At 44.4% G+C, this 22805-nt stretch overlaps 1 protein-coding gene across 4 annotated transcripts in view; it reads right to left on the reverse strand.

The window, feature by feature from the left end:
* Positions 1–496: 496 nt before the first annotated feature.
* The window catches only part of MED12 (mediator complex subunit 12), a 72831-nt gene continuing 50522 nt past the window's right edge, over positions 497–22805 (reverse strand). For 3 of the 4 annotated variants that reach the window (XM_067471616.1, XM_067471617.1, XM_067471614.1), the window contains 9 exons: positions 22042–22419; positions 19023–19173; positions 16105–16316; positions 15888–15965; positions 13627–13841; positions 12495–12654; positions 5448–5600; positions 3251–3332; positions 497–634 (listed from right to left, as the gene is read on the reverse strand). In XM_067471616.1, the coding sequence (XP_067327717.1) occupies positions 591–634; positions 3251–3332; positions 5448–5600; positions 12495–12654; positions 13627–13841; positions 15888–15965; positions 16105–16316; positions 19023–19173; positions 22042–22419 (1473 nt within the window). In that variant the 3' untranslated portion in view covers positions 497–590. The remainder of the gene's footprint in view (positions 635–3250; positions 3333–5447; positions 5601–12494; positions 12655–13626; positions 13842–15887; positions 15966–16104; positions 16317–19022; positions 19174–22041; positions 22420–22805) is intronic. The other variant, XM_067471615.1, reaches the window with a different exon arrangement.

Raw genomic sequence — 22805 nt, forward strand, 5'->3', positions numbered from 1 at the left:
GGTTGGGTGAGAATATACAGCCCTGCCATACACCTTTCCCAATCTTGAACCAGTCTTTAGTTGCCCTCTTTCCAATCGCCCCCCTTTGCCCAGCTGCTGTTCATCCACAGAGATGGCAACAAGCGAACGCAAAGCATGTCTCCCTAAGAGTAACATCAGCACTCACCAGGACTCAGCTTCTGGAAAGTATGCTCTCTGTATTTTCTTTCAGGACATCTGTGATACAGGGTTTCTTCCGGTATAAATAAAGTATAAAATCTTACAATTTGTTTTCTTTTGTCATTATTCTTAACAAAAATACTAAAAACTCATTAAAACCTGAAATCAAAGCGGGAAAGGGTTGGGGGAGACTCTATTGATCACACAGGATTTTGGAAACACTGGTAGAAAGTGGAGATTAAAAACACTCGCTCGGCGGCGCGAGCAGACCCTCCCCGTCCCAAACGCGGCGGAGTGGGGTCCGAGGGGGGGACGGGGACAGGCTTTTGGAGGAGAGCACCCAAGGTCCGAGCCCCATTCTCCAGCCGTAGCCACAGGGAGAGGCCTCCTCAAGCCCACTGTCATGGCCGCCGGTCCTCCCTTGCTGGGCATCAATACCGTCCAAAAGGGTTGCTGTTCTGCTGGGGCTGCGTATCTGCAGGGAGAAAAAAGCAGTCAGAATCAGGCAAGAGGATTACACTCTGTATTGTCGAAGGCTTTCATGGCTGGAATCGCTGGGTTGTTTACCAGGCTGTATGGCTATGTTCCAGAAGCATTCTCTCCTGACATTTAGCCTGCATCTATGGGAGGCATCCTTCGAGATTGTGAGGTCTGTTGGCAACTTGGAAAATTGGGTTTATATATCTGTGGAATGTCCAGGATGGGAGAAAGAACTCTTGTCTGTTTGAGGTAGGTGTGAATGTTTCAACTGGCTACCTTGATTAGCATGTAAAGGCATAGCAGTTTCAAGGTTTAGCTTCTTACTGCCTGGGTACCAACATTAGGCTACTAGTATTTAAAAAAATCTAAAATCATAACATTAAATAAAGAACAACACTCAAAAACAGGGGAATTCCAGACATGAAAAACCTGGGCCAGCTAATCACCTCCCAACAATTCCTCCAGACCTTGAAACTGCTAGGTCATTAAATGCTAATTAAGATGGCCACTCTGGATATTCCTGGAAGGGTTTTGATGGCATCCTTCCTGACAGAAGCCGGTTGGACTGCATGGCCCTTTGGGTCTTGTTGGGTGAGTGGACTTATTAACAAAAGAGTAGACTTATTAACACGTGCACCAGCTGCGCCCATACCTTGGGAAGTCTGATCTGGCTATGGTGGTCCACACTCTGGTTACATCCTGAATAGATTACTGCAACGCACTCTACGTGGGGCTGCCTTTGAAGACGGTTCGGAAACTTCAGTTAGTTCAATGAGTGGCTGCCTGATTACTAACTGGGGTGGCATACAAGGAGCATACCACCCCCCTGTTATGCCAACTCCACTGGCTGCCGGTCCATCTCTGAGCCCAATTCAAAGTGTTGGTTTTGACCTATAAAGCTCTATACGGTTCGGGCCCAGCTTACTTGTCCGAACATATCTGCCCCTACATCCCACCTCGCAATTTAAGATCATCCGGGAAGGCCCTGCTCTCACTCTCGTCAACAGCGCAAATGCGACTGGTGGGGACGAGGAGCAGGGGCTTCTCAGCTGTGCCCCCCCCCCCCCCTTATGGAACACACTCCCAAAGGAGGTAAGATCTGCTCCCTCGCTCCTGACCTGTAGAAAAAAAATTAAAATCATGGTTCTTGGACCAGGCCTTCGGACAATATATGTATGCAGCTTTTAGTAGGACAAGGACTGGAATGGCGACTTGACTGATGAGATTGTTCTATGGTTTTAATCACTGTTTTGATATTTGATGATGTACTGCTTCTAATATGATTTATGTTTAAAGTGTGTTTTTTGCTATTGTAGTTGTAAGGCATTGAATTTTTGCCATTTTTGGTCGTGCGACCTGAGAAACTGCAAGTCACTTCTTGTGTGAGAGAATTGGCCGTCTGCAAGGACATTGCCCAGGGGACGCCCGGATGATTTGATGTTTTATCATCCTTGTGGGAGGCTTCTCTCATGTCCCCGCATGAGGAGCTGGAGCTGATAGAGGGAGCTCATCCGCCTCTCCCCGGATTCAAACCTTCAGTCCTGCCGGCACAGGGGTTTAACCCAGTGCGCCACCAGGGGCTCCATAATTTTTGCCATTATCTATGTGAAAACCGCTTTGAGTCCCCTCGGGGTGAGAAAAAGCGGTATATAAATACTGTAAATAAACAAACAAACAAACAAACAAATAAATAAACAAAAGACCCTCCTCATAAATATACAGTAGAGTAACTTATCAGCAGCAGCGTGACCCAGCACCAATAGTCCAAAGGGATAAAAAGAACAAAAACATATAGACCAATGCTATCTCTTCCATAGAAGGCTTTTCTTTGTAGTAAAATAGTAGTTACACTGTTTACAAGGTTTCCATAACGCAAATAAACAAATACATAGTAGCTTTACACACAGCAGCTTTCTCACACGAGGCTTCTCTCACACAGAGGTTTACCTCACACTCCTTTGGACGACGCTAGCTTTGGCCCACTAACTCACACGAGGCTTCTCTCACACAGAGGTTTACCTCACACCCCTTTGGACGACGCTAGCTTTGGCCCACTAACTCACACGAGGCTTCTCTCACACAGAGGTTTACCTCACACCCCTTTGGACGACGCTAGCTTTGGCCCTCTAACTCACACGAGGCTTCTCTCACATAGAGGTTTACCTCACACTCCTTTGGACGACGCTAGCTTTGGCCCACTAACTCACACGAGGCTTCTTTCACATAGAGGTTTACCTCACACTCCTTTGGACAATGCTAGCTTTGGCCCACTAACTCTCACGAGGCTTCTCTCACATAGAGGTTTACCTCACACTCCTTTGGACGACGCTAGCTTTGGCCCACTAACTCACACGAGGCTTCTCTCACATAGAGGTTTACCTCACACTCCTTTGGACGATGCTAGCTTTGGCCCACTAACTCTAACAGGCTTCGGACTACTCACGCTCCACCGAACAATACTAGCTTTGGTCCAGTGACTCTAACAAGCTTCGGCCTACTGACGCTTTCATTGCTTGACTCACATTTTCGTAATCAAAAATACCCAGTTAATTTTAAATTTCTGACAGGTTTTTCCCAACTCTAGGATGCCATGATCCTATGGGAGCCTTACTTGAAAGCTGCTGCTGGAGCTGCCGGACCAGGGCTGCCGTTTGCTGCTGCTGCTGCGTCTGCTGGAGGCCTTGCCGCTGGAACTGCAACACAAAGTGGGGGGGGGGGGGGAAACATTAAACCTGGGGGCGCAATCCAATACAGTCCTCCTTGCGCCAGCCCGCCGTTAGGTGCTTCCCGATCATTTATTCCGAATATTTCTGTATTTGCTTTTCTGCCTCCAAAGCAATAGACCAAAAACAGATTTTAAAAATCAACACAAGTAATTTATTCAACATTTCTGAGCCAAATATTATTGCAGTCTGAGCATGAGACTTCACACTTTTGAACAGAAGCCTAAGATGGGTAACAACACAGAAACAAACAATTTTAACTGCCATGACTCAACTGTAGTTTGACAAAGAGTATTGAGTCTTCAGTGGGAAAAAAAGTGCTGGGGTCTCACCAAACAACAACTCCCAGGATGGGGCCAGGGGGCAGTTAAAGGAGAAAGCCACACTGCAGCAATCCCGCAGTGCAAGTGCAGCCATGATCCTGTGGTTAGATGCTTTATGAGCTCATTATATTATTTCAAGGCAGTCCCCAAGTTACGAACAAGGTTTGTTCTTAAGATGAATTGGTATGTAAGTCAGAACAGGTACATTTTCTAAGTGTAACTCCAGCCACACACACACACACACAAACTGTCCCCTGCCACGCGTTGCTGTGGCCCAGTCTGTTGATCTGGAAAATAAAGGTATGAGAAAGTGTTTGTTTCTAATATATCTAATTTCTTTATGCTTGTATTGATGTAGAGACTGTCTGATTGGCCTACTATGGAGCATGCAACATAGAATTGTCCTTGTTTAGGGGTCCCTTTCAAATCTATGATACTATATCTGTGTGTGTGTGAGTCATATATCTCTCTCTATATCTATGGCTGGATGGCTCTTTGTCAGGAGGGCTTTGATTACATTTTCTTGCCCTGATGAAGGGAGTTGGACTGGATGGCCTTAAGTATTTTCTGTTGGTCATGGGGGTTCTGTGTAGAAGGTTTGTCCCAATTCTGTCGTTAGTGGGGTTCAGAACGCTCTTTGATTGTAGGTGAACTATAAATCCCAGTAACTACAACTCCCAAATGTCAAGGTCTATTTCCCCCAAACTCCATCTGTGTTAATATTTGGGAATATTGAGTATTCGTGCCAAGTTTGGTCCGGATCCATCATTGTTTGAGTCCACAGTGCTCTCTTGAATTCCAAAATTCAAGGTCAATGCCCACCAAACCCTTTCTGTATTTTCTAGTGGTCATGGGAGTCCTGTGTACCAAGTTTGGTTCAATTCCATCATTGGTGGAGTTCAGAATGCTTTTGATTATAGGTGAACTATAAATCCCAGCAACTACAACTCCCAAATGACAAAATCTTTTGAGTGATGGTCACTCCTTGTGTTGTGAGACGTTTTGTTGCCAAATTTGGTGTGATTTCGTTCATTGGTTCTTTTGTTTTTAAGGTACTCATTATGCACTGAGCATATATACACACACACACACACACACACCGTATATATTCAAGTATAAGCCGGCCCAAATATAAGCCGAGGCACCTAATTCTACCACACAAAAACTGGGAAACGTATTGACTCCAGTATAAGCCGAGAGTGGGAAATGCAGCAGCTACTGGTTAAATTCCAAAATAAAAATAGCTACCAATAACATTACATGAATTGCGGCATCAGGAGGTTAAATGTTTTTGAATATTTACATAAAATTGTAATTTAAGATAACACTGCCCAACTCTGATTAAACCATTATTCTGACCTTCTTCAATGTATATGTGCTTATGTATCCTTCCAATAATAATAAATAGAGTAAAATAATAATAATAACAACAACAGGAAATTAATAAATAACTTTGACTCGAGGATAAGCTGAGGGTGGCTTTTTCAGCCTAAAAAAACTTGAAAACCTCTGGAAGGGTGAACACCCTGTGGGGTTTTCATTGCTGTTTGTGCCCCTCTCAGAACATTTCACCTCTCTTCCCCTTGATAATAACTCTAGAGGTAGATTTTTCCTACTTCTGGTTGTCTCAGCCCTGTTCTTAACTATGAGCCGTTTGTAGGTCAGATATTTGTAACTCGAGGACTGCCTGTATTATTATTATTGTTGTTGTTATTAAAATTATTCTCATCATCACCTTTGGCCGGAGAGAGGGCACACTTACCATGGGCTGCTGGGGAGCCAGGGCTTGCATGCCGAGTCCCGGGGGCTGGCCCTGCGCTTGTGGTTGGGGGACGCTGGGGACCTGGGGCTGCGGCTGGGGTTGTTGTGGAGGGGGCTGCGGCTGCGGAGGGGGCTGCTGCTGCTGTTGCTGTTGCTAGAAAACCAGAACATAAAAGAGAAAGAGTCAATCATATTGAGGAAGGAGTAGGGACGCCAAAGTCTTTCCTAGGAGGGAAAGGAGGGGTTAAACAGGGCTGCGGGGAGGCAGTAGCCTTGCAGGAAGAAACATGTAGACACCTTCTTTTCCAACCAGCAATTTGGGACATTTCCTCCTAAGGAAAAAAATACCTTTGGAAACGATATGGTGTTCGGAAGCTATATGCAATCTGTTAGCCATTTCACATCACATATGCAAAGGAAATATTTTCTGGATAGAAATCGTTTTGGGCCCCAAAAGTTCAGTTCCAGCTATTTCCTCCCACTGCAATAAAATAAAATAAAATAAAATAATCCCTGAAAACTATGCAAATTATTTGAAATTTGGGAGTCATTTTGCACTTAGTTCTTCTCCAAAGAAAACAATTTTCCAGGCAGAAAATGTTTGCTGCACAGAAAGTAATAGTTCAGCACAGGATTATCATTTCTGTGCAAAATATCCAACTGAGAAATTGGGCAGAAACAAGTCTCATCAATCCAGATTCCTTCTTGCCAGGGTTTCTCAAGCTGGAAAAATGTGCTCTGTGTAAAAGGTAAAGGTAAAAATTTCCCCTGACATTAAGTCTAGTCGTGTCTAACTCTGGGGTCGTAGTGCTCATCTCCATTTCTAAGCCAAAGTGCGGGTGTTGTCCGTAGACACCTCCTAGGTCGTGTGGCAAGCATGCCTGCATGGAGCACCGTTACCTTGCAGCAGAAGCGGTATTTATTGATCTACTCACACTTGCATATTTTGGAACTGTTTGTTTGGCAGAAGCTGGGGCTAACAGTGGGAGCTCACCCCACTCCCTGAATTCAAACCGCCAACTTTTTGGTCACCAAGTTCAGCAGCTCAGCAGTTAAACCTGCTGCACCACCAGATTAATTTACTAGATGATGCCAATTGTGCCTGATATGAAGTGTTGGGGATAGATCAATTGGTGGGGACAAGGGAAAGGGCTTTCTCTATGATGGCCCCTCGACTCTGGAACTCACTCCCCAAGGATATCAGGCAAGCCTCCACATCGGCAGTCTTTAGGAGGAGCCTAAAACGTGGCTGTTCCAGTGTGCCTTCCCTGAATAAAGGAAACAATTCCCTGCAAAATATTCCGAGAAGCACTTTAATTACCCATTGGGTTGCTCTCTACTTTTTGTTTAAAGCCCTCCTTCCAGATACTTCCTACCTCTGTTCATGTCCAGCGTTTTGACTATTACATCTGGCCCAGCCATAGGTTTTTAAATCCTTGTGTGTTATTGTCTACTAGCCGTCCCCTGCCACGCATTGCTGCAGCCCACAATTTGGCCCAATTTTATCATTGGTGGGGTTCAGAATGCTCTTTGATTGTAGGTGAACTATAAATCCCTGCAACTACAACTCCCAAATGTCAAGATTCTATTTTCCCCAAACTCCACCAGTGTTCACATTTGGGCATTTTGAGGATTTGTGCCAAGTTTGGTCCAGATCCATCATTGTTTGAGTCCACAGTGATCTCTGGATGTAGGTGAACTACAACTCCAAAACCAAAGGACACTGCCCACCAAACCCTTCCAGTATTTTCTGTTGGTCATGGGAGAACCGTGTGCCAAGTTTGGTTCAATTCCATCGTTGGTGGGGTTCAGAATGCTCCTTAATTTTAGGTGAACTATAAATCCCAGCAACTACAACTCCCAAATGACAAAATCAATTTTTTGAGTGAAGGGCATACATTGGGTTGTTAGGTGTCTTGTGTCCAAATTTGGTGTCAATTCATCCAGTGGTTTTTGAGTTCTGTTAATCCCACAAACGAACATTACATTTTTATTTATATAGATGTGTGAGTTATATTAATTGTGTTGTTTATTTTGCTTATTGCTTGTTGTTTTTATTGATGTGTTGTTGGGCTTGGCCTCATGTAAGCCGCTCCGAGTCCCTTGGGGAGATTTTATTATTTATTCATTTACTGTATTTATACCCTGCTCTTCTCACCCCGAAGGGGACTCAGAGATGGTGGCGGGGTATAAATAAAGTTTTATTATTATTATTATTATTATTATTATTAATTTAATTTTCTGCCTGGAGCTTTGCTCCTCCCAAATCCACTGAATCCCCCTCTTCCTGCGCTGGAGGAATGCAACACAGCTCTCTCTCTGGGGCCGACTTCTCTATTCTTGACATATCTCTTTCCTTTTCTGTTTTGGAACGAGAAGGAGGCTGCGGAAGTCTCGACGAGCCTCTGAAGTCTGGCTTCAAAAAACGACTTAAGCGGGCTGAGAGGAGGAACGCTTTGGGGCAACAATGGAAGAGACCAGACGCGGGCGACCTGGCACTCGATGCTGATTGCGGAGAAGTTCCGCTGCGCCTCTCTAGCTCCGGGGGATGAAAAGCGAGCAAGAGAGAAAGCGAAGACCCGGCTTAGAGGCAAGCATTGCATTGTGGAGCTCTTGAGAGGCGCTCTTGGGAGGAGATGTGGGGAACATGAAGCCCATCAGCAGTAGAAGGAGCCCTTTTCTTCCATTGCTTCTCCTTTGATGGCCCTTAGGGAGCATGAGAGCACTTCTATTATGTTTTGGGCCCTCTCTCGGCCACTATAATCAAAGGGAAAGCCTTTTCCCCGCCTAACAAACCATAGTCTCAGGAGAAAACCAACTAAGACACAGGAGAAGGCCACCTTGGGGTTGGATCCAGGAGGCCTTTTAACCTGGAGGTGTTGTATTACAAACTACAAGAAAGGAGATTCCACCTGAACATGAGGAAGAACTTCCTGACTGTGAGAGCCGTTCAGCAGTAGAACTCTCTGCCCCGGAGTGTGGTGGAAGCTTTCCAACAGAGGCTGGATGGCCATCTGTCAGGGGTGCTTTGAATGCAATATTCCTGCTTCTTGGCAGGGGGTAGGACTGGATGGCCCATGAGGTCTCTTCCAACTCTATGATTCTATGACTCTATATAACACAATTTTTGTCCCTGGGTTATAATTGTCATTTCCTAATTGGTTCTTCCATAAAAACATGAGAAAGGTTAGGTTCTTGTGGGTTTTTTCGGGCTATATGGCCATGTTCTAGAGGCATTTTCTCCTGACGTTTCGCCTGCATCTATGGCAAGCATCCTCAGAGGTAGTGAGGTCTATTAAATTGCCAAAACTTTGTTCTTGCGGGAGGGACATCCTGCAGCACATTTCGTTCTAGTTTTTCAATGAGTATCTCATAGCATCTCAACCAATTCAACATGGTTTGTGGCAGCGACAAAAACAAAGTTTCTGGAGGAGAACAACTCCTTTAAAAGTAAAGAGAGGATGCTTGCCATAGATGCAGGCGAAACGTCAGGAGAAAATGCCTCTAGAACATGGCCATATAGCCCGAAAAAATCTACAACAACCCAGTGGTTCAATTCCATTACTGGTGGAGTTCAGAATGCTCTTTGATTGTAGGTGAACTATAAATCCCAGCAACTCTCAAATGACAAAATCAATACTCCCCCCAACCCCACCAGTACTCAAATTTGGGTATATTGGGTATTTGTGCCAAAATTGGTCCAGTGAATGAAAATGCATCCTGCATATCAGACATTTACATTACAATTCATAACAGTAGCAAAATTATAGTTATGAAGTAGCAACAAAAATAATTTTATGGTTGGGGGTCACCAGAACACAAGGAACTGTATTAAAGTGTCACAGCATTGGGAAGAGGGGAGAACCACTGTTTTAAGTCATATCGGGGGATACCATAGACATAAATTAATCAAGTAAGTCAGTCAATAAAAGAGAGGAGAGGCTTTTGCAAGAGAAATTAGGTCTTAAATGCTCCAGAGAGGGCCAAAAACATGGCAAATTGTTCCATGGGAGCATCATGGGGATGAAAAGTTCCTTGTTTACACTCCCAAGTTTAACAGTTTGAATCTGAACCTAATCTAACAGCTAAATAACTTTGCAGGAATTCAATTGGGAGCTCTGCTGATCTTCAGGGGGTTCCTTTTGCTATCAAGTCCCTCGCTGACTGTGCGCCAAGATTTCTGACTGTCTCTGAGCAGCCAAAGAAAAACCCACAAGTGAACATAAATGCCGAGAGGTAAAGCATATGCCGAGAGGTAAAGTTCTCTCGGCATATGCCTGCAAACAGGAAAGACAGAAGAGATGCACAAAAGGAAGAGATTCCACCTGAACATGAGGAAGAACTTCCTGACTGTAAGAAGAGCTGTTCAACAGTAGAACTCATTGCCTTGGAATCTGGTGCGAACTCCAGAGGCTGGATGGTCATCTGTCAGGGGGGATTACATTGTGCTTTTCCTGATAAAAGGAGGAACTGGATGACACTTGTGGTCAATTCCAATTCTATGATTCTGTGGAAAGGAAATCCATGTTATCCTGGATTTGATCCAAGACAAGAAGTGCCTCTGTGTTAGTTTGCCTCAGTGGGAGAAAGGCCTCAGTCTGTGAAAAGGCCTCACAGTGTGAGGTTGGTCTAGGTCTGTGAGAGAAACCTCTGTGTGAGGTAAGCAAAAGCTGCAGTTCTATATAAGCAGGTGTGTCTGGAGCTTAGCAGGCCTCTGTGTTAGTTTGCCTCTGTGGAAGAAAGGCCTCAGTCTGTGAAAAGGCCTCACAGTGTGAGGTTGGTCTAGGTGTGTGAGGTAAGCCTCTGTGTGAGGTAAGCCTCTGTGTGAGGTAAGCAAAAGCTGCAGTATATAAGTAGGTATGCCTGTAGCTTAGTAGGCCTCTGTGATAGTTTGCCTCAGTGGGAGAAAGGACTCGGTCTGTGAAAAGGCCTCACAGTGTGAGGTTGGTCTAGGTCTGTGAGAGAAACCTCTGTGTGAGGTAAGCAAAAGCTGCAGTTCTATATAAGTAGGTATGCCTGTAGCTTAGCAGGTCTCTGTGATAGTTTGCCTCAGTGGGAGAAAGCCCTCAGTCTGTGAAAAGGCCTCATAGTGTGAGGTTGGTCTAGGTCTGTGAGAGAAACCTCTGTGTGAGGTAAGCCTCCTTGTGAGGTAAGCAAAAGCTGCAGTTCTATATAAGTAAGTATGCCTGTAGCTTAGTAGGCCTCTGTGTTAGTTTGCCTCAGTGGGAGAAAGGCCTCAGTCTGTGAAAAGGCCTCACAGTGTGAGGTAGGTCTTGGTCTGTGAGAGAAACCTCCGCGTGAGGTAAGCCTCTGTGTGAGGTAAGCAAAAGCTGCAATTCTATATAAGTAGGTATGCCTGTAGCTTAGCAGGCCTCTTTGATAGTTTGCCTCAGTGGGAGAAAGGCCTCAGTCTGTGAAAAGGCCTTGCAGTGTGAGGTAGGTCTTGGTCTGTGAGAGAAATATCTGTGTGAGATAAGCCTCGGTATGAGAAGGCCTCATGTGTGAAGCTCCAGTGTGAAGGGTGAACTTTGTCATGGAAACCTTGCTCTTGCAAATAGTGCAACAATATTGTTTTGCTTATAAAGAAGAGATAAGTATGGTCTGCATGTTTTTGTTCATTTTATCACTTCGCACTACTGGTGCTGGGTCACGCTACTGCTGATAAGTTACTCTGCTGCGCATTTATGGAGAGGGCCTTTTGTTAGTAAGTCCACTAGTGCAACAAAGAGGATGTCCTTTGGGACTCCCGTTCCGGAAATGAGGCTTTGAAGAAGGGGAGAAGTTTGCTCACAGCCTTCCATGGGTCAGAAAGGCCCAAAGATCAGCAGTCTTGCTGCAACTTGAGAAAGATGCTCTAACTTTAGTCCCATTGCTGCTGCCAGCTTTTTCTTCTTCCCACACCTCAAATCCATGGAGAGAAAGGAAAGGAACATGATGCATTGTTCCAAAATAAAAAGAGCAAAAAAAAAAAAAACCCACCCCACGGGATGAAATTTCAAAAAGTTGGCTCAGAGTTGCCATTCAGTTCAGAGGTAGAACTTGGCTCATCCAGGCCACATCAACTCCCAGGGACTTTAGGAGGTAAGAAAAGGGCAGCGGAGAAGAAAAGGGAAGAGGACGGCGAGCGGGTTGCTTCCAAAATGTTGAAGAAAGCCTGGCTATGGTACAAAAGGGGTCAGCCGAGGGTCAGGGCCGCTTTGCCCCTCGAGGGACGCTCCTGACCCACTTCTAGCATTGGAGAGTTTTGTGTGTGCCGTGTTTCAAGCCAACCGACAGGCATTTTTTTTCAGGTACAGCAAAATGCAAAGGAAGTCAAGCGAGCGGAAAAGACATCAAGGTAAGCCAAAAAAAACAGAGAGAGAGAAAGGCAACGAGAGAGAGAGAGAGGCCCAAACGCATGTCTACGCACTGGACCCTGTTCAAAACCATCGCAATTTGATTCAGAAGGAGGGGTTCTACAGAGCAACAATAATTTTAGTCAAATTGTTATCATTGTAACAAGAATTGCATTTCTATAGAGGACACAAGCAAGCCTAGAAATTGATTGAGAGGAAAATACTTCTCATCTTTGCAGGGCCCTTTTCTACTGATAGGCTGAGAAAGGTGGTATACAAGTATAGTAAATAAATAAATAGTAAATAAATAATTGAAACACGCTATCTGTATTCCGCCTTTTTCTACCCTGAAGGCGACTCAAGGAGGCTTTACATATGGCAACTATTCAATGCATTTAAACAACAAACAGTTAAAATATATTAAGTCAGAGATTTAAAATTAAAATTAAATGCACATTATAAACATATAAAACATTAAAATCACTATTAAAAATCATGCCATCCACAATCATAATCCGGCGCCATTCCAAAAGTCATTGAACATAATTCCGGAGATATTATTGCACTATAGTTAATCTCCAAAGTCAGCTGGGTGTGGTTTCTGCCACCAAACAAACGGACACCTTTCTTAATTGCAAGCCCAGAAGCACACCTTTGCCCTTCCACCCTCTTTGGGGTTCCTGCCCCATTTTGTGGACTCCCAATATGCTTACCCTGAGCATCTGCTGCTGCTGTTGCTGCTGCCTCAGGTATTGCTGCTGCTGCTGGTCCGAGAGGAGCTGGCTGGGCCGGATGCCCGCCGGGACCCCCTGGGCGCCCATGTGGTTCACCCCACTCATCATGGGGGCCGGCTGCATCGACTGATGGGAAAACCTGTCAGAAATATTCAAAATTAAATAGGTATTTTTAGTTACAAAAATGTGAGTCATGCACAGAAAGGGTAAAATTATAGAACCATAGAGTTGGAAGAGACCTCATGGGTCATCCAGTCCAACCCCTGCCAAGAAGCAGGAATATTGCATTCAAAGCACCCCTGACAGATGGCCATCCAGCCTCTGTTTAAAATCTTCCAAAGAAGGAGCCTCCACCACATTCTGGGGCAGAGAGTTCCATTGCTGAATGGCTCCCACAGTCAGAAAGTTCTTCCTAATGTTCAGGTGGAATCTCCTTTCTTGTAGTTTGAAGACATTGTTCCGCGTCCTAGTGTCCAGGGAAGCAGAAAACAAGCTTGCTCCCTCCTCCCTATGACTTCCTCTCACATATTTACACACGGCTATCATGTCTCCTCTCAGCCTTCTTTTCTTCAGGCTAAACATGCCCAGCTATTTAAGCCGCTCCTCATAGGGCTTGCTCTCCAAACCTTTGATCCTTTTAGTCGCCCTCCTCTGGACACATTCCAGCTTGTCAATATCTCTCTCAGCAAAATGACTCAGCAAAAGCCAAAGTTCTCTATAAGTAGATGTGCCTGTAGCTTAGCAGGCCTCTGTGTTAGTTTGCCTCAGTGGGAGAAAGGTCTCAGTCTGTGAAAAAGCCTCACAGTGTGAGGTTGGTCTAGGTCTGTGAGAGAAACCTCTGTGTGAGGTAAGCCTTAGTCTGTGAGAAGCTTTGGTGAGAGGAAGCCCCAGTGTGAAGGCTGTTGTGTGTAAAGCTACTGTGTGAACCTCCTGTGTAACTGATGGGGAAACAGGAGATCATCCACTGCAGCAACCGAGTTGCAGGACAATGCCCCCCAATAGCTCCTGAGAACAGTTCTGCTCAAGAAATTTGTCAGATCGGCTCAACGGTCGGCAGGAGGGAAGGAGGCATTAGCACAACCACGCTGCCCACACCCCCGCTCCCAGGTACCTCTGTGCGGCGCTCAAGCTGTGGACGTAGCCCGGGGCTTGCTGATGGACGTAGCCGCTGGGCCGCTGCATGGGCCTGGTGGGGTCCACGAAGGTCGGGTTGGAGCCAGGGTGCGCGTTTTGGTAGGTCTGGCTGGAGTAGGAGGGGGGCACCATGGCGCCAGACTGGGAGGGGTGTTGCTGGAGACCGATGTGGGAGACGTAGGGGGTGTAGCCCTGAGGAGGGAACAGAATCATAGAATCATAGTCGGAAGAGACTGCGTGGGCCATCTAGTCCAACCCCCTGCCATGCAGGAAAAGCACGTTCAAAGTGTTAGGGAAAACTCCCCTAAAATATATAGCAGAGAATCCAAAAACAAACAGGGTACAAAAAGTTGAGCATCAGCTCACTAGCAAGCAAAGTGTGAAATGTCGTGTGACGTGACTCTAAAGAATTCAGAGCTTAATAAACCTTTATTTATATCCCACTTTTCTCTCTTATTTATGATATTTATATGCCGCTCTTCTCACCTTGAAGGGGACTCAGAGCGGCTTTCAAGGTATATATTACATACAATATATTATATTATTAGCATAGTACAATATCAGCATTAAATATTGCTATATTGTACCATACTGCTATATCGTGATATTATTAATAATATTACATGTAATTTATTTATTTATTTAGAGCTTTTTTATTCCGCCCTTCTCACCCCGCAGGGGACTTAGGGCGGATTACAGTGTACACATATATGGCAAACATTCAATGCCAATTTTAACATGCAACATATACAGACATACACAGAGGCTATTTAACTTTTTCTGGCCGCCAGGGGAGCTGTCGCTTTCATCGTCCATCTGCGACACTGATTAAGTACTTCCGCATTCCCCGCATGCTTTTCTGCTGGAGTGCTTTGCTGGAATGTTTTTTATGGCCTCATAAATTAGTTAATTTAGCCTCCCCACACTTTAAGGTGGTACCTAATTTTCCTACTTGACAGATGCAACTGTCTTTCGGGTTGCAAAGGTCGACAACAGGCTACACAATTGGTTGGAAACCCACTCCAACCCAGGCTGGCTTTGAACTCATGACCTTTTGGTCAGAGTGATCTTAATGCAGCTGACACTCAGCCAGCTGCGCCACAATCCCGGTGCTTATTATTATTATATTACATTACATTACAGTATTATAAATATTATATGTATGTACAATATATTATATTATATTATTAGAATAGCACAGGAGACAAGGTGGAACTGTCCCCTGGCCCCCTCCCTCTTCACTCTGGCCCAGAACGGCAGCTGATGCTGGGGGGAAGGGTCTCCCGCTGATGACTTATGGGACTCAAAGTGGCCTACAACATATTAAAATCATTTAAACAACAATCCATATATATTGATAAAAAGTATAAAACACAACAAAATAAGCAGTTTAAAACAACAATAATATATATTCTCATTCTTATGCAAATGGGATTGGTGGGGATGAGGGACAGGGCCTTCTCAGCAGTGGCCCCCCATCTATGGAATTCCCTCCCCAGGGGCATCGGACTGGCCACCTCCCTCCTGTCTTTTAGAAGAAAACTCAAGACTTGGCTATAGGACCAAGCATTCGACCACTGAATAGCAGCAATGTGGGAAGAAGATTTAAGCAACTTGTGATAATGAATTGACCCGGACCAGGATTTGGATTTTAATTGGCATGTATTAATCAATTGTTTAATTGACTGTTTTTAATTAATTGTTTAATGTTTTTAATTGTATTGTTGAATGTTTATAATTGTGACAGCACTGGATGGTACTTGCTGTGAGGCTGCCCTGAGTCCCCCCTCGGGGGTGAGAAGGGTGAGTTACAAATGCAGGAAACAAAATAAATAAATACATGTTTGCTTAGGAGGCAAACATGCAGAGGCCAATCTTAAAAATCACAAAAGGTTTATTTACAACTAGCTTGGGGACACGGCGGTGCCAGGGTTATTTGAGAAAGGCATTGTGTGTCAAAGTTGGTCTTTATCAGTTATTTATGTGGCTCGCTGTGGTCTCAGGAAGTTAGTGAAGGTACGGCGAGTCCCATCGTCCATGGTTCATCCTCCAAACAGTACCAGGATGTCGGGTGGCTAATGGGGGCTCTGTGTGCCACTTTTGGTCTTGATCAGTCATTGGATGAGGGTCACAATGGTCTCAGGAAGTGAGAGGAGGTACTTCAAGTCCCATCATTTCCAACTGGGAGGCAGCTGGGCAGAGTGAAGCCCTCCAACATGGTGCCCCTTCCCAGCTCACCTGTGATGGCTGCACAGCTGCATAAGACGGGGCGGGAGCCATCTGCCGCAAGGGTTGCGCCACCATCCCCTGGCCCTGCTGGGAAAGTGACAGAGAGACACAGCAAGTGATTACAGAGCCCAGAATCCCACAGGTAGCAGCCAAGTGGCGTAACAGCACTGTAACCTTGCTGTGTGACCACCTCACAAGAAGGAGAGAGGGACGGTGAGGCTCTTACCAGCTTGGCCTGGAGCTGCTGTCGCAGGAGCTGCCCTTGCGGCACGGGCGGCTGCTGCTGCCGGTAGATGGAAGACTTGTAGGCTGGGTCGATTCCCATCATGCTGCTCATGCTGGTGGGCAGAACCCCCGTGTAAGGAGGCCGGCTTGGCACCAGCTTGCCAATCTGTGGCATGCGCACCGGCCGGTAGGAGGTGTCCAGCCGAGGGCCGCCTGCAAGCAAAGGGGGAGGCAAGAGGGATCTGTTAGAATGAATACGGACACGGGGGGGGGGGGGGGACACTAAAAAGTTTTGGGGTGCTCCAGGCAGCGAGATGGGGATATATTTTTAAATGATTACATCTTTTTATTACCCTGTTCACTTGAATCTAATGCTCCGCAGCAGTGTTTCTCAACCTGGGGATTGGGGCCCCGGGAAGAGGTCGCAAGGGGGTGTCAGAGGGGTAGCCAAATACCATCAGAAAACACAGTATTTTCTGTTGGTCATGGGGATTCTGTGTGGAAAGTTTGCCCCAATTCTATCTTTGGTGGGGTTCAGAATGCTCTCTGATTGTAGGTGAACTATAAATCCCAGCAACCACAACTCCCTAATGTCAAGTTCTATTCTCCCCAAATTCTACCAGTTTTCACATTTGGGCATATTTAGTATTCGTGCCAAGTTTGGTCCGGATCTATCATTGTTTGAGTCCACAGTGCTCTACTTGGAGGTACATAAACTGCAACTCCAAAACTCAAGGTCAATGCCCAGTATTTTCTGTTGGTGGGAAGTTTGGCCCAATTCTATCGTTGGTGAGGTTCAGAATATTCTTTGATTGTAGGTGAACTATAAATCCTTGCAACTACAACTCCCAAATCCCAAACTCCACTAGTGTTCACATTTGGGCATATTGAGTATTTGTGCCAAGTTTGGTCCAGATCCATTATTGAGTCCACAGTGCTCTCTGGAGGTAGGTGAACTACAACTCCAAAACTCAAGGTCGTTGCCCAGTAAACTCTTCAAGTATTTTTTGTTAGTTGTGGGAGATCTGTGTGCCAAGTTTGGTTCAATTCCATCATTGGGGGAGTTCAGAATGCTTTTTGATTGTGGGTGAACTATACATCCCAGCAACTACAACTCCCAAATGACAAAATCAATCCCCCCAACCCCACCAGTATTCAAATTTGAGTGTATTGGGTATTTGTTTCAAATTTGGTCCAGTGAATGAAAATGGATCCTGTTGGACATGGGAGTTCTGTGTGCCAGGTTTGGCCCAATTCTATCATTGGTGGAGTTCAGAGTGCTCTTTGATTGCAGGTGAACTGTGAACCCCAGCAACTATAACTCCCAAAGGCCAAAATCAATTCTCCCCAACCCCACCAGTATTCAAATTTGGGCGTATTGGGTATTTGTGCCAAATTTGGTCCAGTGAACGAAAATGCATCTTGCATATGAGATATTTACATTACAATTCCCAACAGTAGCAAAATTAGAATTATGAAGTAGCAACGAAAATAAAGTTATGGTTGGGGGTCACCACAACATCAGGAACTGTATTAAAGGGTCATGGCATTAGGAAGGTTGAGAACCACTGCTCTACAGCACAGATGCACCCCAAGGTTTTGTTTTCCATTGCTCGAAGCTTTGCAATGAGTGCATTTTATACCACTGCGCATTACATTGGGCAGCAAAGACTTTTTTTTTTTTTAGTTTCAGCATTTTGGAAATCGAGGTGTGCATTACATTCAATGGCGCAAGAGATTCAAGTCAAAACTTAATTATGCAATAAACACCCCAAACACTATCCATATGAACTCATCAAACCCACTAAACAACTCTACGGCATAATTTTCAAACTCCTACAGCGTACTCTTTGCACTTCCCATCCTCTTCCTTGTCTATTCATAATTTTCTTAACTACAGTTACATAAATTGGTTATGACACAAACTAAGATGTTTACTCAAAGAGAACAACATATATTCTGTGGTATTTTCATCTTATACTCCACAAAATTCATTTAACTGCTTCCTGTCCCCGGTTAGAGCTTTTGGCTGTTTCTAGGAAAGCTTTTATTGCTGCTTCTGAAAGGTGCATTCCCACAATCCTATGTGGCGAACATGTCTGGCCAATAAGGATGGAGATCTGTGGGCACCAGGAAGACAGAGCCCCCTCTCCACCCTTAATAATAATAATAATAATAATAATAATAATAATAATAACAACATCATAATAATAATAGTCCTTGGGTTGTTGTAGGTTTTTTCAGGCTATATGGCCATGGTCTAGAGGCATTCTCTCCTGACGTTTCGCCTGCATCTATGGCAAGCATCCTCAGAGGTAGTGAGGTCTGTTGGAACCATATCTGTGGAATGACCAGGGTGAGACAAAGGACTATTGTCTGCTGGAGCTAGGTGTGAATGTTTCAACTGACCACCTTGATTAGCATACAATGGCCTGACTGTGCCTGGGGCAAACTTTTGTTGAGAGGCAATTAGATGTCCCTTCCTGCTTCCTTGTGTTGTTGTGCTGTTGCAATTTTACAGTTTTTTAGTTTTTTTATATATAGTTTAATTAATTAATTAATTAATTAATATAGTTTATATTTTGTTTTTTTATAAATAATAGTCTTTATTTATACCCTGCCACCATCTCCCCAATGGAGACTCAGAGCGGCATATATGAGGCCAAGCCCAAACACAAACTACAGCAGCATGAAAACGAAAACGCAACCCGAAAACGCAGACAGTAAACAATAGCATCATAATTACATAAAACATGTGAAAGCATAACGGTATAAAATTACAATAAACACAATCACAGTGACAATGGGAGGGCTACATGTAAAATTTAAAAGAAAAACTGATTAAAACTGATTAAAACTCGAGTGAGATAAAGAAGAAGCAGGACCCTTCCAACACATGGGTCTGCGGGCCCGACTCACCTGCTGGCAAGGGCTGGTTCTGAGTGTAGAGCCCCACCGGCGACTGCCCATAGGCCAACCGCGACATGGAGTTTGCCGTCTGATGGTGGAGGAGGTCCGCCGGCATGCCGCCCCCGTAAGGGACCCCACGTCCCGCAGCCATCATGTAGTCCTGTAGGGGAGGCCATTGGGGGAAAATGAACGGCACTGTTGTAATTCAGCCTTTGATTGTGCCTGCACCTGATCTCTCTGGGAATTCTGGGCTTGTTGTTCATTCTGACGACACTGGGGATTCTGGGTCTGCATGTTATCTTGTATTTTTAATTGTTTTTATTGAAAGTAAAGGAACCTCCCGGTGGCACAGTGGGTTAAACCCCTGTGCCGGCAGGACTGAAGACTGACAGATCGCAGGTTCGAATCCGGGGAGAGGTGGATGAGCTCCCTCTATCAGCTCCAGCTCCTCAAGCGGGGACATGAGAGAAGCCTCCCACAAGGATGATAAAAACATCAAATCATCCAGGCGTCCCCTGGGTGCAGGGGGATGGCCAATTGCAGACGGCCGATTCTCTCACACCAGAAGCGACTTGCAGTTTCTCAAGTCGCTCCTGACACGACAAAAAAAAAAAAAAAGTAAAATTAACTCCGATAGACTGGAGTGTGAGCAAAGTTTAAAAAGAGTTTACAATGAAAGTGTGGGAACAAATTATTTAAGGACAATAGGGTTGGAGGAAGGAGAAATAGGGGAAAAAACCCAAAAAAGAATAAAGAAAGTAAAAGAAAAAAGAAGGAAGATAAAATGGCTTCTAGGTTTTCCCCGGTTGTGTTATCTATTCTTTTCTTCCTTTTTCTATTTCTTTGCCTTCTAGTTTCTTTATATTTTTGGTCTTTGAGATTTCTTATGTCTTTTGAAAATAAATTTCTGGGTTGTCTTTTCTAATAAAATCCGTGAATTTTCCCCAGTTTGTTTTTTGGCTCACTGTACTATTATCGTTAGTCTTTGTGTAAGTAGATCCATTTTCATTATATCCCATACCTTCAATAGCCAGTTTTCAAGAGTTGGCATTGTATTTGTTTTCCATACAACAATCAATGGGGAGGTGGTTACACTATGTAACACAATTTTCGTTCCTGGGTTATCAATGTCATTTCCTAATTGATTCTACCAAAGAAACATGAGAAAAGTATATTAAGCTGCCAAAACGTTGTTTTTGTGGGAGGGGCATCCTGCAGCACATTTTGCTCTATAAGTATCTCATCGAGTCTCAACCAATTCAACCTAGTTTGTGGCAGACACAAAATTTTATTTGGGTTGTTGTAGGTTTTTTGGGCTGTATGGCCATGTTCTAGAAGCATTTTCTCCTGACGTTTTGCCTGCATTTGTGGCAAGCATCCTCAGAGGTTGTGAGGATCCTCACAACCTCTGAGGATGCTTGCCACAAATGCAGGCGAAACGTCAGGAGAGAATGCTTCTAGAACATGGCCATACAGCCTGTAAAACCTACAACAATCCGGTGATTCCGGCCATGAAAGCCTTCGACAATACATCAAAAACCAACTGCCACTCAGAGCCAGAATGAAGAGAGAGGGGGCCGGGACCAGTTCCATCTTGTCTCCTGAATATGTCATCAGTTGGGGACCCTTCACCCCAGCACCAACAGCTGCTCTGGGCCAAAGTGAGGAGAGAGGGGTGCAGAATACAGCTCCATTTTGTCTCCTGCGCCATTATAATAATAATATAATATAATATAATATAATATAATATAATATAATATATTGTATATACCTATAATATTTATAATATTATAATGTAATACAATATAATACCAATAATATGATATTATAATTATATATTTTATATTACATGTAATATTACTAATAATATTACAATATAATGTTATAGTGCAATATAGTAATATAAAATGCTGATATTATACTATGCTAATCATTGAATATATTGTATGTATATATATCTTGTAAGCTGCTCTGAGTCCCCTTCCAGGTGAGAAGGGTGGCATATAAATGTAAATAAATAAATTTGGGACCCGCCTACCTGCGTGACTGCATCTCCATATATGAACCCACACGCTCCCTTCGATCATTTGGAGAGGCCCTGCTCACGATCCCACCTGCGTCACAAGCGCGTTTGGTGGGGACGAGGGACAGGGCCTTCTCTGTGGTGGCTCCCCGACACTGGAACTCTCTCCCCAAGGACATCAGACAAGCCCCAACGTTGGCAATCTTTAGGAAGAGCCTGAAGACCTGGCTGTTCCAGTGTGCCTTTCCAGAATAGGAAACTCCTGGCATCATGTCCCAAATGCACCTTGTTAGTTTTAGGATTGTCTGCACATTGCACCTACCTCCAAAAAACCTCTACATATCACCTGTCAAGTCCAGCACTTTTTAAATTTTGTCCATTACATTTGGCCCAGCCTTTAGGTTTTAAATGCGTCATGGTGTCATTGTTTTTAGTGTTTTATTGTTTTGCTTGATGTTTTATTATTTGCTTATGTGTTTTATTGTTGTATTTGTATATTGTTGTTTGTTGGTGGCCTTGGCCTTTGTAAGCCGCATCGAGTCCTTTGGGAGATTTTGCGGGTATAAATAAAGTTAATAATAATAATAATTATTATTATTATTATTATTATTATTATTTACGGTATTTCTATTCCGCTTTTCTCAGCCCAAAGGCGACTCAAGGAGGCTTACAAATTGGCAGCAATCGGATGCCACAACAGTCATAAAATTAATTTTTTAATTAGTTAAAAAAAAATAAGAAAAATATGGAATGCTTCCTGAATTTGCGTGTCATCCTTGCGCACAGCCATGCAAGAAGCAAGTTTCTGAAGTAGAACAACTACTTTCAAAGTAAGGTTCGCACAATTAAATTGAAAGTTAACACTTTCAAACCAGGAATAATTTTTTTCAAATTTTGTTACATAGTGTTATTTGTCAAATGAGGTTTTTCTCTGAACATTAAAAGCCCAGGGCATCCGTTCTCCATTTGGGGAGCTGCCCTCTTGATAGGGCCCTCTGCACTCACCTCATTCTTGTTGGTGGGCTGAGCCCGCTTCTTGTTCTTGCTGGCCTTCTTCTTGGGCTCCGCGGCAGAGCTGGCGGTGTTGGCGCTGGCCTTCTCCACCTTGGCCGGCTCAGCTACCTTCTTCTCAGGCTCCATGGCCACCGGAGTGGGGGGCTCCTCCTCCTCGGGGGGCAGTGGCAACGGCTCCAGGTAGTAGCTGCGGGGCTTGGGCTTCAGGTGCGTGTGGTACAAGAGTAGCCGCTGCTGCTCCTCGAAGCGGGACACCTTCCGGTCCACTCGCACCGTCCCAAACCAGCCCCAGGAGAGTGGGGCAGAATGCTTCAGACCTTCAAAGAGGTCCCAGGGGGAGATCTTCTGCTTGGTGGACACCTGCAAGCCCTGGGAAGACATTTGGAGGAAAGAAGGATTGGAAGAGAGCTGGGACCAACCATGGATACCAGGCATATAGCAGAACTAAAAATAGGTAACCTCATCCCTGCAGTCGGCAATTACTTACCAAAAAAGCCCATAACTACCGCATATACTTGAGTATAAGCCAACCCGAATATAAGCCAAGGCACCTAATTTTACCACCAAAAACTGAAAAAACATAGTGACTCAAGTATAAGCAGAGGGTGGGAAATCCAGCAGCTACTGGTACATTTCAAAATAAAAATAGATACCAATAAAACGACATTAATTGAAGCACCCATAAGTTAAATGTTTTGAACATTTACATAAGACTGTGATTTAAGATAAGATTGTCCAACTCTGTTTAAACCATT

This window comes from Anolis sagrei, chromosome 10 (genome assembly GCF_037176765.1).
Source record: "Anolis sagrei isolate rAnoSag1 chromosome 10, rAnoSag1.mat, whole genome shotgun sequence".
In the NCBI taxonomy this organism is placed as follows: Eukaryota; Metazoa; Chordata; class Lepidosauria; order Squamata; family Dactyloidae; genus Anolis; species Anolis sagrei.